Source organism: Heterodontus francisci, chromosome 18, assembly GCF_036365525.1.
Source record: "Heterodontus francisci isolate sHetFra1 chromosome 18, sHetFra1.hap1, whole genome shotgun sequence".
Classification (NCBI taxonomy): Eukaryota; Metazoa; Chordata; class Chondrichthyes; order Heterodontiformes; family Heterodontidae; genus Heterodontus; species Heterodontus francisci.
Genome location: NC_090388.1, coordinates 42,951,915 through 42,968,397, shown reverse-complemented (window position 1 = coordinate 42,968,397; position 16,483 = coordinate 42,951,915). Strand labels below are relative to the sequence as shown.

The window sequence follows — 16,483 nt, the reverse complement described above, 5'->3', positions numbered from 1 at the left end:
TTTGTTCAGTTTGCTTACCCACTGTTTTTTTTCAGGTTTGCACTTGCTGCTGTTCAATATTCAGTGTATTAACACCTAATCTGTACTAATGCTTTGTCTTTCAACACACCATTAACATATTGTTTGCCTTTGCTCAGTGACCTTTTGGTCAGCTATGTGGCCTGGTCCAATCTAGACCTCCTTTGTTATCTCTTGCCCCACCCCCACCTCACTTGCTTATAACCTGTGACTTTTCTAATATTTGTCAGTTCCGATGAAGGGTCACTGACCTGAAACATTAACTCTACTTCTCTCTCCACAGATGCTGCCAGACCTGCTGAGTATTTCCAGCATTTCTTGTTTTTATTTAAAATTTCAACTGAGATTGATTGATTTTTGTTGAGCAAGGGCTTTAAGGAATATGGAACTAAGACGGGTAAATAGAGTTAAGATACAGATGATCCATAATCTCACTGAATAGTAGAACAGGCACAAGGAGCTCAATGGCCTACTTCTGCTCCTATGGAGTAATGGGATGTGGCTAAACGATTTCCAACATAGTAGACTATTGACTTCAATTATTTTACTGTGGATAGTTACTAAGTGGGCAGACCCGGCACTTCTCTATAGAAGTGTGGGAAGGGAATCGATAGATCCCTTAAAATATGGGTCTTTTTGTTAAATAGAGCCGCTTCAACTTATGAATAATGGTATGCGACTCCATTTCTTTCTGTTTGGATCCCTCCTCCTGGATTGGCAAGTTATCAATGTTATAATTCCTCGGGAGTTCTGTTAAGAGTCACAGGTAAGATCGGCAGTAGTGACCTTGGAAGCTATGAAGACATAGTAACTGAGTTCCAGTCCCATTTGCGATCTGTCTGGGAGCTGCAGCCAGAAAGCTGCAAATTTTTGATCCCATATCTCTATCATTCTTCCTCTCATTCTCACAGTAGGTATTTGCTTTCCAATGAAAACATTTTTGGCCACTTTAATAACTGATTTAAGAGAGTAGAGTCATTTCTGTTGACCTTAGAATCTTTTCTAAAACCCTAATCTTTTAATGAATGCGTTTCAATCAAAACAAAACTTTTCAAATCCTCAATGCTTTGTAAGATTATCAGCATCGCTTTTAGTACTACAGTTAATGGATCTACCTGTATACTTTAACGTGCATTTGTCTCGAGCAAGCAAATCCTTGTCTTTCTGGCCTCATTTATGATTTACTTTATTATAGTAGTCGTTTGGCTTGGAAATGACCCATTTTATATATTTTTTTAATAAATCGGCATCCATTATTCCTTTGTTCAGTTGCTGGGTCTGTAGATATCTGAATAATAGCTCTGCCATAAGGCTACTCACAACCTATCCATTGGCCCAGTCAGTTAGAGTATATCTTTTATATTCACTTGAATGCTGGTTTCATAATTCCCTTGATGTTATCATGAAACACACTATGGTGGTGCTCTGTTCTGTCTTTGCTCTGTGCTATGCCTCTGCCAGACTGATCTGATGAAAATTTCCTCTCTTTATCAGTTATGAAGATCCTGAAAAATGTAAGTCAGGATAATCTTAACCCAACTGTCAGCTGATATGTCCAGAGCACAAAAGTACCAGGATTCAGCACTGGTTGGTAGTTTAACCAGAAAATCCCAAGGATGGATGGTACTGGAATGCTCCTCTGAGGCTGGAATTAAGGCACGCAAGCCAACATTTTCCATACAAAAAAACTGTCCATTTTGCCACTGTAAATTGGGAAGCCAGGATTGTAAAATGGGGCTAGAGTTCTGTTCCACTGGACCTCTGCCAAATTCAGAACCTGCCTCATTGCCCACCTTCATTTTCAGTGCCTGTGGGCGGGTGGGGGGAGGGGTTGGGGGGGTGTGGGTGGAAGTACCCATCTATTTTTAGGTGGGCACATGAAAATGAGGTGGAAAGGACATCAAATGTCCCATCTTCTGTCACTTCTGCTTTATCTGACTTAATTTTCGCCAGTATAAAAGAGGCATCCTGGATTACTAGATGCTGTAGCAAAGGGGACTGAATTTAAAAAGCTGAGCAGTGATAATTGTAGGGTTTGATGAAACCTTATTTTTGACTCATTTTTAGTGCATCTTTAAAAAAACTTGTCAGTTATGCTACATGTTGCATTCCAACCTAAGCCCCAGTTGCATCACAGGTTCCTTACTGCCAATTCCCTTTTATTGTTTAAAGGCATAGGATATGCAGCACAGAAACAGGTGATTTGGCCCAGTCGGTGACGGGGTATATGCTCCATTCGAGCCTCCTCCCATTTAAATCCATCATCGTAACCCCCTGTTCCCTTCTCCCTCATATGCTTGTCTAGCTTCCCCTTAAATTCATCTATAGTATTCGCGTCAACCACTTTCTGTGATAGCGAGTTCCACATTCTCACCACTCTTTGGGTAAAGAAGTTTCTTCTGAATTCCCTATTGTATTTCTTGGTGACTATCTTATATTGATGGCCTCTAGTTATGCTCTTCCCCATAAATGAAAACATGCTGTCTGTATCCATTCTATCAAAACCTTTCATAATTTTAAAGACCTCTATTAGGTCACCCCATCAGCCTTCCGTTTCTCAAGATAAAAGAAATCCAGCCTATTAATCTTTTCCTGATATTTATACCCATGCATTTCTGGTATCATCCTTGCAAATCTTCTCTGCATCCTCTCCAGTGCCTCTATATCCTTTTGATAATATGTCAACTGGAACTGCAAGCCATCTTTAAGTGTGGTCTAACCATGGTTCAGTACAGGTTTAGCACAACTTCTCTACTTTTCAATTCTATTCCTGCAGAAATAAAGCCTAGTGCTTGGTTTGCTTTTTTTTTGGTATGGCCTTGCTAACCCATGGTGCAACTTTTAGCAATTGGTGTATTGCACTGAGATCCCTTTGTTCCTCTACTCCACCTAGATTCGCACCTTCTAAGTAATAAGTGACCTCCTATACTTCCTATCAAAAGGTACCACCTCACATTTGTGTGTATTGAACATCATTTGCCAATTATTTGCCCATTCTGCAAGTTTATTAATGTCCTCCTGTATTTTATTGCTGTCCTCATCAGTATTGACTATCTCCTTAATTTGTTGTTATCCACAAATTTAGAAATTGTGTTTTTGATGTCAAAGTCCAAATTGTTAACGTAAATTGTGAACAGCAGCAGTCTCAGCACTGATCCTTGTGGAACACCGCTTCCCACCTTTTGCCACTCTGAATAACTACCCTTTACTCCCACTCTCTGCTTTCTGTCTTGAAGACAGCTTGCAATCCATTCTGCCACTAGTCCCCTGGCTCGCATTCTCTGATGTTTTTCCTGATGTTCAGGATAGAATTGAAAAGTAGAGAAGTTGTTCATCTTATTCATTAGACTATTATGCGGCACCTTATTGAAGGCAAGCGAAGGCAAATAAGGAATCGTTCTAGATTGCCACTGGGACATGAATAGTATAATGCAATCAGCTGTGCACAGAAGCATCATAAATGTCATGGATGCAATGTTTGCTGGAGCAAGAAACGTAATTTCATTCCCAAAGAATGATCAGCACCACAATGACAAGCCACTGTTATGTCCAGCGTGGCAAGATGCCCAAAGTTATATCATTCACAAACTTGTTCTCCCTTCTCAATAACACCATCTACATTTTAAAAGGAAAGGATTCCATTCTCTCAATGTCCAGCTCATTTGCAACAAGCAGAACCATATCCTGTAAGTGGTGGGAAAGAAACAAACATAGAAAATAGGAGGAGTAGGCCATTCGGCCCTTTGAGCCTGCACTGCCATTCAATACGGTCATGGCTGATTATCTAAACTCAGTACCTTGTTCCCGCTTTCTCCCTATATCCCGGATTCCTTTAGCCTGAAGAACTATATCTAACTCTTTCTTGAATATATTTAATGATTTGGCCTCAACTGCTTTCTGTGGTAGAGAATTCCACAGGTTTACCACTCCCTGAACAAAATAAGTCAGGATAATCTTAACCCAATTGTCATATAGAAGGCGTTTAGTTTAGTTTAGTTTAGTTTAGAGATACAGCACTGAAACAGGCCCTTCGGCCCACCGAGTCTGTGCCGACCATCAACAACCCATTTATACTAATCCTACACTAATCCCATATCCCTACCACATCCCCACCTGTCCCTATATTTCCCTACCACCTACCTATACTAGGGGCAATTTATAATGGCCAATTAACCTATCAACCTGCAAGTCTTTGGCATGTGGGAGGAAACCGGAGCACCCGGAGGAAACCCACGCAGACACAGGGAGAACTTGCAAACTCCACACAGGCAGTACCCAGAATTGAACCCGGGTCGCTGGAGCTGTGAGGCTGTGGTGCTAACCACTGCGCCACTGTGCCGCCATCAAGATTTATTCCCATTAAGCCACCAATACTGAACACTGACAACACTGCCACTGAACATCAGGAAAACAGACCAAACGTTACCAATGAGATCAGTGAAGTCTTGTGTTGCAGTTATCTTTAACCGATTGCCAAGTCTGCTGAAGCCAGAAAGGGTAGCCCCCTCAAAACTGACACTTCAGACCTCCATGGCAGGAGTCAGAGCATATATGAAAGAGACAGACAGCTCTTGTGACCTCTATCAAAAGACTTCCACTGCAGATGCCTCTGGAGTTGCCACACACTCCAATGTGGCCTGCAAAATACTGCACATAATGTTAACAGACTGCTCCACCTGAGCTGCCATTAACAGCAGATGGTCTAATAGAGTCCTCAGGTCAAATGTGAGCAAGGAAATCTCCTGCTGATTACCAGCGTCTGCCCTCCCTCAGCTGATGAGTCAGCATCCTCCACGTTGAACATCACTTGAAAAAAACACTGAGGGCAGTAAGGGCAAAGACGGTATTCTGGGTGGGGGACTTCAATCTCCATCACCAAGCGTAACTCGGTAGCACCAATACTGACCAAGCTGGTATGTAACCCAGAGTACTTAAGGAAGTGGCCCTAGAAATAGTGGATGCATTGGTGGTCATCTTCCAAGATTCTATAGACTCTGGAACAGTTCCTACAGATTGGAGGGTAGCTAATGTAACCCCACTATTTAAAAAGGGAGGTAGAGAGAAAGCAGGGAATTATAGACCAGTCAGCCTGACGTCGGGAGTGGGGAAAATTCTAGAGTCCATTATCAAAGATTTTATAGCAAAACACTTAGAGAACAGTGGTAGAATCGGGCAGAATCAACATGGATTTACGAAAGGAAAATCATGCTTGACAAATCTACTAGATTTCTTCGAGAATGTAACTAGTAGGGTTGATGAGGGGGAGCCAGTGGACGTGGTTTATTCAGACTTTCAGAAGGCTTTCGACAAACTCCCACATAAGAGATTAGCATGTAAAATTAAAGCGCATGGGATTGGGGATAGTGTATTGCGATGGATAGAAAATTGGTTGGCGGACTGGAAAGAAAGAGTAGGAATAAATGGGTCTTTTTCCGAATGGCAGGCAGTGACTTGTGGGGTACCACGGGGATCGGTGCTAGGACCCCAGCTATTCACAATATGCATTAATGACTTAGATGAGGGAGCTAAATGTAATATCTCCAAATTTGCAGATGACACAAAATTGGGTGGGAGGGTGAGTTGTGAGGAGGATGCAGAGAGGCTTCAGGGTGATTTGGACAAGTTGAGTGAGTGGGCTAATCCATGGCAGATGCAGTATAATGTGGATAAATGTGAGGTTATCCACTTTGGTAGCAAAAACAGGAAGGCAAATTATTATCTGAACGGCTATAAACTGAGAAAGGGAATATGCAGTGAGACCTGGGTGTTCTCGTACACCAGTCGCTGAAGGTAAGCATGCAGGTGCAACAGGCGGTAAAAAAGGCAAACGGTACGTTGGCCTTCATAGCGAGAGAATTCGAGTACAGGAGCAGGGATGTCTTGCTGCAATTATACAGGGCCTTGGTGAGGCCACACCTGGAATGTTGTGTGCAGTTTTGGTCTCCTTATCTGAGGAAGGATGTTCTTGCTATAGAGGGAGTGCAGCAAAGGTTTACCAGACTGATTCCTGGGATGGTGGAACTGACGTATGAGGAGAGATCGAGGCGGTTAGGATTATCATCGCTGGAGTTCAGAAGAGTGAGGCGGGGGGGGGGGGATCTCATAGAAACCTATAAAATTCTAACAGAACTTGACAGGGTAGATGCAGGAAGGATGTTCCCGATGGTGGGGGAGTCCAGAACCAGGGGTCATAGTCTAAGGATACAGGGTAAACCTTTCAGGACTGAGATGAGGAGAAATTTCTTCACCCAGAGTGGTGAGCCTATGGAATTCGCTACCACAGAAAGCAGTTGAGGCCAAAACATTGTATGTTTTCAAGAAGGAGTTAGATATAGCTCTTGGGTCTAAAGGGATCAAAGAGTATGGGGCGAAAGTGGGAACAGGCTACCGAGTTGCATGCTCAGCCATGATCATAATGAATGGCGGAGCTGGCTCGAAGGGCCGAATGGCCTACTCCTGCTCCTATTTTCTATGTTTCTAAGTCCTGAAGGACAAAGCTGGCAGATTGGGCCTGTGGCAGATGGTAAGAGAGCCAACAAGAGGGAGAAACCTACTTGACCTCATCCTCACCAATCTACCTGTCGCAAACACATCTGCGGCATGGGTGATGAAGGTCCTCCCAACAATGCTGATAGGGAGGGAATTCCAGGATACTGACCCAGCGATAATGAAGAAATGGTGATATATTTCCAAGTCAGGGTAGTGTGAGACATGGAGGGGAACTTGCAGGTGCTGGTGTTCCCATACACACCTGCTACCTATATCTTTCTAGATGCTGGAGGTCGCAAGCTCGGGAGGTGTTATTGAAGAAGCCTCGGCGAATTGCTGCAGTTATGGCCATTGTGCACCAGTGGTGGAAGTGAACATTTAAGGTGGTGGATGGGGTACCAATCAGGCAGGCTGCTTTGTCCTGGATATCAAGCTTCTTCAGTGTTGATGGAGCTGTACTCATCAAGGGAAGTATTCCATCACACTCCTGACTTGTCCCTTGCATATGGTGACAGGCTATGGGGAGTCTCTTCTTAGGCAGTCCTTCCGGATCAAGGATGACTTGCTTTCACTCCGGTTCGATGGGTTCTGAGATGGTTGTTAAGTCCAATGTGTGATCTGCAGACTCTGCCACATGAGGAGCAGGTGATGCTTGAAAGGTCGGGTAGTTGAGTAGTTTGGAGGTTTGTGCACTCCCTCGGACGCCTCGACTTTGCCTCTGCACGTTCCCAACCAAGTCCCTTGTGGTGTACGATGCCTTCCCAAATGAGCTTTCTCCATTGAGGATGGTTATGAGCCAGGGACTCTCATGAGTCGACTGGGATGTTGGATCTCTTCAGGGTTGCTTCGAGGACATCTTGAAAGCGTTTCCGCTGTCCTCCTGGGAGTCTCCCGCTGCAACCAAGTATAACAGCTGCTTCAGGAGTCTGATGTTAGGCACGCGAACAAGATATCCCACCCACTGGAGCTGGTTTTGGGTGATCAGCGCTCCGATGCTGGGCAGGTTGGCTTGGGAGGGGATGCTGCTGTTGAACTGCCTTTCTTGCCACTGGATTTGGAGGATCCAAGTAATATTGTGGGGCTTCATATGGGAACACCATCACCTGAAAGGTGCCCTCCATGTCGCACGCTATCCTGACTTGGAAATAGATCACCGTTTCTTCATCGTCGCTGGGTCAATATTGTGGAGCTCCCTCCCTAACAGTATTGTTGGAGTACCTTCAGGAGGTGAGACACTAACCACAGAATACCCAGCGTCTGACCTGCTCTTGTAGTCACAGTATTTATGTGGCTCGTCCAGTTAGGTTTCTGATCAATGGTGACCCCCCTAGGATATTGTTGGTGAAGGATTCAGCAATGGTCATGCTGCTGAATGTCAGGGGAGGTTGTTAGACTGTTGGAAATGGTCATTGCCTGGAACTTGTGTGACAAAATGCTAACACCGCTTTCAAGTGGTAGACTCTCTGCCCTGCAAGTAGCCTCACAAGATGATTTATTTGGCAATATTACTTGGATACGCCAAAACTGATGATGATATCTCAAACTGTCGCATGTCTTTAAGTCATGCAGCAAAACTCTCCACTGATCAACTCCTAAGTAGTGCTGTTCTAAACACTCGGAGCTATCCCCAAGTATTGAAATGATGCTGATCTTGAAAATTATAGTGGGGCTTCGCACTTCTGACAGGTTCGCACTATTCCCAGTCAGGATAAAACCTGACCAGAAATCTGGGCTATTTTTAAAGAATGCATCCAACTGTGCTACACCTGACCCAATTACGTTTGGTTCTGATACTGGGTGCAAACTGTGGATTCCCCATCATGGTTCATTTTCATTAATATACAAATAACGAATGATTTAAGAAAAGAATTATCTGCACAGGTTGTGTGATGTAGTGGATTGGCATACTGGCCTTTCAATTCTGAGATATGAATTCAAATCAAGACCAGGCTGAAGGGATGAAAGTCACTTATTTGTTGGCTGCAAGGGACCCACATCTCCTCAACCCAGTCCCTGTGCATGTGAACCCACTTCATAAAGTGTTCCTAATTTTGCACATTGAGATTAATTTGACAATCACAAAGACACCACAGGGTGGTTTGGTACAGTTAACTGAATTCATCATGTCGTGTAAAGGAAGTGCTAATCAGAGACTGAGCAGAATAAAGTGAGCTTTACTGTGCATCTAACTGTGCTGTGAGAGATCTGGGAGTGTTTGATACACCAAGTGCCTTAAATGGGAAAGTGCTTAATTTCCCAGTACTAAAAACAATTCTCAAAAGTTTAAAAAGATGAATATGTGTTAGCTTGCCATTATCGACCAAATGTGCTCTATCTACAATGCCTCCAAAAATTCACTGGGGTAGCCATAAGTTATACACTTAAATTAGCTTGGATTCTTAGTACAATAAACTTGCTCAAGTGTGAGTCTATCATAAGTATGCACCCAATATAAATTTCAACCTAGAGACCTATCATTTCCATAACATTGCTTGTGACTTTTTTTAATAAAGATAATACTCAGATTAGTCACTTATCAAGTTTCAACAACTCAACAAGCATATTTTGTGGAACCACCTCAATACAACTTATAACTGAAATAGCAGGCCGCTAATATAAAAAGTACAAAATCTACATCATAGTCTCTTAAATTGCTGCCGATAATAAAGGGCTGCATGGGCTATTTTGTTCAAATTTGCCAACCTATGAAAATAATTGAGACCTGGTTATTAAATTTCTGAGTAGAAAATGTCAAATGTAAATATGGTGTCCCATCATTGATGCTTGCTTTTAATATAAACAGATTAAAGAGAATTATGATTGGCTCTAGCATCCTTTTCTCCATCCCGAATTTTTTAAGCAGTATTTTTCTTTGAACTGCAAGCAATCAAATAGCAGTGGACCAGCCTTGGTGGATTCACTGCACATACTAGTTTAAGCTAGATGAACTAACCCTAGTAGTTATAGCCTTTTGCTATGGGTGCTTCAAAACATTTGCTATTTCAGTAGCATACAAAACTGCATTTTTTTAATTCCCTTACTTCCTCCACTTGGCAGAATATCTGCAAGTCAAGAGGGTCACTATGTAGCCTGCTAACAGGGTGCTCTAATGTTCCTTGTATAGTCTGCTAGTAGTTTGTAAAGACCGCGCTGTCAAAGCTCTTCCTTGATTTTCCCTCTCTTTGATGGGAGAAATCACAATCCCCACTTAATGGGATGCTGATAGAACAGCTAATGGAATGTTGGCCTTTATATCTAAAGGACTAGAATACAAGTCAATAGAAGTCATGCCCTGGTTAGACCATAACTGGATTACTATGAGCAGTTCTGGGCATCACATCTTAGGAAGGATAAACTGGCCTTGCAGGGAGTGCAGTGTGGGTTTACCAAAATGATACTGGGACTCCAAGGGTTAAACTTCAAGGAGGGATTATGCAATCTAGGGTTGTATTCCCTGGGATTTATACGGCTAAGGGATGATTTGATCAAAGTTTTCAAAATTATTAAAGGGAACAGAAAGGGTATGTAGGGAAAGTATTTCTGCTCATTGGGGAGTGTTGGACTGGGGGCATAGTCCAAAAATTAGAGCCAGACCTTTCAGAAGTGACATTAGGAAACACTTCTACACACAAAGAGTGGTAGAAATTTGGAACTCTTTTCTGAAACTGGCATTTGATGCTAGATCAATTGTTAATTTTAAAATAGAGATTGATTTTTGTTAACCACAGGTATTAAGGGACTTGGGGCAAAGGTGGGTATACGGAGTTAGGTCGTAGATCAGCCAGGGTCGCAGTGAATGGCGGAACAAGCTCAAGAGCCTAAATGGCTTACTCCCATTCCTATGTCCATAGACAAAATAATTTGAATTTTACTCTGAATATTCATTTGTAGGAAAAAGACTGCCTCCTGAATACCAGAAAAATAATTTTCTATATATTTGCAATACTGAATACTATAAAGTCAGAAGACTGCTGAGTCAATGGATATTCTTTGCATCACAATATTGTGAGAATAAACACAAAATTGAAAATGTGCTAGATAGTAAAACCTTTTGTACAGAAAGGGTTATCTTTCTGTGTCTTGTGTTTCTTGTGACTAGTTTTTCATTATAATCCCTATGATTAAGAATTGCACGCTTCCAAATGGTCAGAAAATCTTTTATAGGATATCCTTAATATAAAAATGTTTATTAAATCAAATCTTGGTGGCATCATTGCTGTAAAGAGAAATTGGTCTTGCTGCGTCACAACTCATGAAATGGGATACACTTTGTCAAAGCAAAAGGGCTTATTCCTGCAGGTGCAGAACGAAGGTCACTCCAAGAACACCCAACTTAAGAGACAGGTATTCCGAGGACTTAAACCAAGAATTTTCGATTTGGCTGTGAGCAGTTTGCTACCAACCCACTCAGGCCACAAAGTTTAAAAATCAGCCACTATTTTTATTTTGTGCTGAAATGACACAATACAAATAAAGTCAACTTACAGATTTAGGTTTATAAGCTCCCAGTTTGAAACGACAACAGATGACATCAACTAAAAAACCCACAAATCCATGTAGCATGCCTATGGAAAGAACAGATCAAGCTACATGTCACTACACTAATGTTATAATGCAGAGTTGGCATATTAAGCAAAAAGCTACTCAATATAGTTCATTTACAGTTTCTGTCATGAAATCTAAAAGCAATATGCAATTATTTTCCAAAGAAAAAAAAGTATTGTTGCACTTTTTGTGAATCCTAAAGTAAACAGTTTGATTATATATCAATTAATACATGCCAAATTTGAGTCTTAAGAGCAAATGGATTGCTCACATGGCACATTCAGTTCAAACGTGTTGTTGGTGCTATCAGGAAGGGAGAATATTACATAGGTTAACAGAAGTATGCAATCAATCAGTGATGGACTAAATAATATTTACTGGGCAACAGTGGAGTTCCATGAAAGAATACACTACTTTAAATCATCTACAGAAAACAGAATATAATCTTCGTCACTGTGATGAATTATATTATAGAGAAGATTGGTATTTCACCAACAAAAAGAAAATTTTGTAGTTTAACCAACTGTGGCCAAACCCAAAATGCTGCCAATATTTTTAGGAGCCAAAGATTAAAAAGTAACATGAGGTTACTTTATTTCATTACTACATCGTGACAACAGGTCTTACACAATTGACACCACTTGACAGCATTTTCGTCCACAAGGTATAGATAGTAGTTTTACCTGCACACAAAGGCATACTGGCTAGAATTTCTGCCATCTTGATGTCAGGTTTACTGAGCAGTTTTGCCTATACCAAGTTCACGCGCACTGTCATTTTCACATAAGCTAATGCAAATTCCACACAATTACCAAATGTGCCAATTTTAGTGGAATCACAGAATTTCCTGAGTAGCAATGCCAAACTGGATTGATTATTGCAGCCTCAACCATCACGGTTTGCCTCACAGGGCTGAATTTTACACCACCCCAGTGGGTCGAATGGTGGCGTGGGGGCACCGTAAAATTGAGCGGGTGGCTCCAGGAGCCCTTCCCGCCCCGCACGCCCGAGGTCAATCAAGACCCTTAAATGGCCACAAGGGCCCTCACCCGCCTCCACAGGTATTTTACCTGTAGCAAGCGGGTGTGCTGGGGACATGAAAGGCCACCCAGCGATAGTTGCCGGTCTTTCCGAGTGCCGGGGTTTGGGGGGGCCATGACAATCGGGCATAGGGTGCCCGATTGAGGGCCGCCCCCACCTCCCAACCCACCCCCGGGACCCAAGACGTCCCCCTCCCCGCAAACGAACACACTAGCCTCACCAGGGCACGACCAGGTGAGATATGCCCAACTTACCTTCCCTCCTGGCTCCATGGCGTTAGCTGGGCTGCAGTCCCAGCAGTGGCCACTGCTCCTGGTGGCACTGCTGGGACTTAGAGCTGCCAGTTCACTGATTGGTCGGCAGCTCAGTGAGGCGGGACTTCCTCCCTCAAGCAGGTGGAAGTCCCGCCTCAGGACAATTAAAGCCCGGGGACCCGTAAAATGCGGGACGGATCCCCGGGCTAGGCGGAAGTGGGTTCGCCAACGACTTTTACATTGGTGGCGAATTCCCGTCCGCCTAAGGTAAAATCCAGGCCACTGTCTGAAAATATAACTCTTCATACATATGGGGACATGTTTTTCAAGAAAATTTGGTTTCTTAACTAGTTCACATTAATCAAGGTGTTGAGTTGGGGGAAGGGTTGGCTGCAGTGAGTCCAGACGAATCTTTCATTTTTGACAACTAGTGCCATCATCAAGCAAACATGGGCTGAAATCCTAATAAATAGGTTTTAAAAAAATATTTTCTGGACGTGGATCTTGCTACCAAAGCCAGCATTTATTGCCCATCCTTCATTGTCCTTGAGGTAGTGGTGCTAGGCATCTTGAATCACTGCAGTCCGTGTGGCGAAGGTGCTCTCACAACATCTTAAATAAGGAGTTCGAGAGTTTTAACATAGCAACAATGAAGGAATGACGATAAATGTCCAAGTCAGTATGGCATTTGACTTGGAGGTGGTGTTCAGAAGCATCTGCTGCCTTTGTCCTTCGAGGTGGTGGAGGTCACTAGTTTGGGAGGTGCTATGGAAACTGTAGATCATCTTGTAGATGATACACACTGCAGTCACGGTATCCTGTTGGTGGAGGAAGTGGATGGGCTGCTGCTCAAACAAGCTGTTTAGTCTTGTATGATGTTCAACTTCTTGAGTGTTGTTGCAGGTGCATCCATCCAGACAAGTGGAGAGTATTCCATCACATCCCCGTCTTCTGCTTTATATATGGTAAGGCGGCTTTGGGAGTCAAGAGGCGAGCCATTCACTGCAAAATACTCAGCCTTTGACCTGCTTTGGTAGCCATGACATTTATGTGGTTGGTCCAGTTCAGAATCTGTTCAATGGTGACCTCCAGGATGTTCATGGTTGGGGATGGAGCAATAATTAATTCCATTCAATGTCAAAGGAAGGTGGTTATGCTTGCTTTTGTTGAAGATGGCCATTGTCAGACACTTATGTTACTTGCCACTGATCAGCCCAAGCCTGGATATTGTCCAGTTCTTGCTGCATACAGGTATGGATTGCTTCACTATCTGAGGAATTGCAAAAAGAACTGAACACATTGCAAACATCAGTGAACAACCCCACTTCTGACCTTATGAAGGAGGGAAGGTTATTGATGAAGCAGGTGAAGGTAGTTGCACCCAGGACACTTCCCTAAGGAAGCCATGCAGCAATGCCCTGTGGTTGAGATGATTGGCCTCAAATGATCACACCGATCTTGCTGTGTGTCAGGTATGACTTCAGCCACTGGAGAGTTTTCACCTTAATTCCCATTGACTTCAGTTTTACGAGGGCTCTTTGGTACCACACTCGGTCAAGGGTTCCCTTAATGTCAATGGCAGTCACTCTCAACTCAACCTCTGAAACTTAGCTCGTGTTCATGTTTGGACCAAGGCTGTTACGAGGTCTGCAGCTGAATGATTCTGGCAGAATCCAAGCTGAGCATCAGTGAACAGATTATTGGTGAGTATGTACGACTTGATAGCACCGTAAATGACTTCTTTCATCATTTTGCTGACAATTGGGTATAGGCTATGGGGGCAGTATTTGTTGGATTGGGTTTGTCCTGGCTGTTGTGGATAAAACTTACCTTTGCAATATCCCACATTGTTGGGTAGATGCCTATGTTGAAGCTGTACTGGAACAGCTTAGCTAAGGGCATAGTTAGTTCCGGAGTATAGGTTTTCAGCAGTACAGACAGGACCTGTAGCCTTTGTGTCTAGTGCACTCAGCTATTTCTTGATGTCACATGAAGTGAATTGAATTGGCTGAAGACTGGCATCTGTGATGGTAGGGACCTCAGGAGGAGTTATCCACTTGGCACTTCTGTCTGAAGTTGACTGCGAACACTTCAGCCTCGTCTTTTGCACTCACATGCTGGGGGATGGAGGCGTTCAAGGTGCCTGCTGTTGCCAAAGATCATGAATGACTAACTTTCTGTTTGTTTTAGCTACAACGGGCTGATTTTAACCCTCCAAGTGTCTATTATGCCCTCAGCCTTGAAAATGTAAAGCCAAGTAATTTCTCTGTAACTTAGTGAATATTAAAGCAATAGAGCCCTCAAATGCAGTCAATATTCCTGTTGCTAGTACGAAAAAAGCTACAATACTTGCCTGTTGTTGAGAATATTCCTCCAATAATTCCACACAATCTCACTAAGAATTGCCCTAAAGGCATGTGCTGCTCAGTCACAGTAACCATCAAGGAGCTGATGTCGTATTTCATGAAAATACCCGAAACACCATGGCTGCCTGCTGCATGGTTTATCACGCGTTCCTAGGGAAGAGAATGGCTCACTGAAAGAACAACCATGATACAAGGTAGTGATATACAAAAATACATTTAAACTGTTATCTCTCATGATGGTTTTTGAAAAAAAAAATCAGTTTGTGAGCCACAAAATGTATGAAAACTCTCCACTTACTTTGGTGTTGAACCAAGTCATCATCAGCTTCCATACAAAATTATGATTCTGAGCCAGTGGGGGAAGCAAGTAGTCACCAACTCAGTCATACAGCCTAGAAGCTCCCAGGTTCAATTCCTGGTAAATGTTTATTGGTCTTAGCCAGGGATCATGGTGGGGCACTACAATTGGCTGCAGTGGTCCTGGGTTAGAGAGAGGAAAATCAGCCAAGGCTCCCACTCCTGACCACTATGTAATAACTCCTGCTAGATCAGGCAGATATGGTCTCAAATGTCATACTGCCCATACCAGCAATGGTCACAGTCAAGGCTCACGCACAAAATTAAACACTGATTGAGGTACCAGAACATAACTGGCAACTAGAAACGTTCCACAGGAAGAGCTAAAACTTTCCAAAGTGGAGAAAAAGGACAGAAGTTAACAACAATTAATCCTCTTAGCAAAAGCACAGAGAGATTAAACATTAAGTTGACTAATTTCTATTTGAAGGACTAATGAGGAGATATTTATGAAGAGGGTAATCATAATTTTATTTTCACTTTATGAGACTAAAAGCTGACTAATCCCCTGAACCTGACGGGCTACATCCTAAGGTTCTAAAAGAAGTGGCTAATGAGATAGTGGATGCATTGGTTTTGATCTTCCAGAATTCCCTAGATTCTAGAACGGTCTCCATGGATTGGAAGATAGGAAACATAACTTCATTATTCAAGAAAAGAGGGAGAGGGGAAACAGTGCACTATAGTCCAGTTAGCCTGACATCAATAACACGAAAAATAGTAGAATCTATTATTAGGAACATGACAACAGGGCACTTAGAAAATCATAATATGGTTGGGCAGCTGATTTATCAAAGGAAAATCATGTTTGACAAAGAAGTTAAGTTTTTTTGAGGTTGTAAGTAGCATGGTAGATAAGGGGGAACTGGTGGATGTCGTTAGTCTATTTGGATTTTCAAAAAGCATTCGATAGGGTGCCACAAGTGAAGTTATTACGCAAAATTAGGGCTCATGGGATGGGGGGGGTGGGGGGGAACATAACATATTAGCTTGGACTGCAAATTGGTTACTGGAGAGAGGCCAGAGATTAGGAATAAACAGGGCATTTCGGGCTGGCAGGCTGTAACTAGTGGGGTACCACATGGGTCAGTTGTTTGGCATCAGCTAGTTACAATCTATATCAATGACTTAGATGAGGGGACCGAGTGTAAGTGACCAAGTTTGCCGATATACAAAGTCAGGTGGGAAAGTAAGCTATGAGGAGGATGCAAGGAGGCTGCAAAAGGATTTAGACAAGTTATGCAATTGGGCAAGAATATGGTGGATGCGATATAATGTGCAGAAGTGTAAAGTTATCCACTTTGGTAGGAAAAATACCCAAACAATTTTTTTTTTAAATGATGAGAGACTGGGAAATGTTGGTATTCAGAAGGACCTGGGTGTCCTTGTACATGAATCACAGAAGATTGACAT

General features: G+C 42.8%; 1 protein-coding gene across 4 annotated transcripts in view; it reads right to left on the bottom strand.

Moving 5' to 3' along the window:
• Positions 1 to 16,483, bottom strand: part of ergic2 (ERGIC and golgi 2) — an 84,533-nt gene that overhangs the window by 5,301 nt on the left and 62,749 nt on the right. For all 4 annotated transcript variants that reach the window (XM_068050608.1, XM_068050607.1, XM_068050610.1 and 1 more), the window contains 2 exons: positions 14,701 to 14,863; positions 10,993 to 11,072 (listed from right to left, as the gene is read on the bottom strand). In XM_068050608.1, coding sequence (XP_067906709.1) covers positions 10,993 to 11,072; positions 14,701 to 14,863 — 243 coding nt within the window. The remainder of the gene's footprint in view (positions 1 to 10,992; positions 11,073 to 14,700; positions 14,864 to 16,483) is intronic.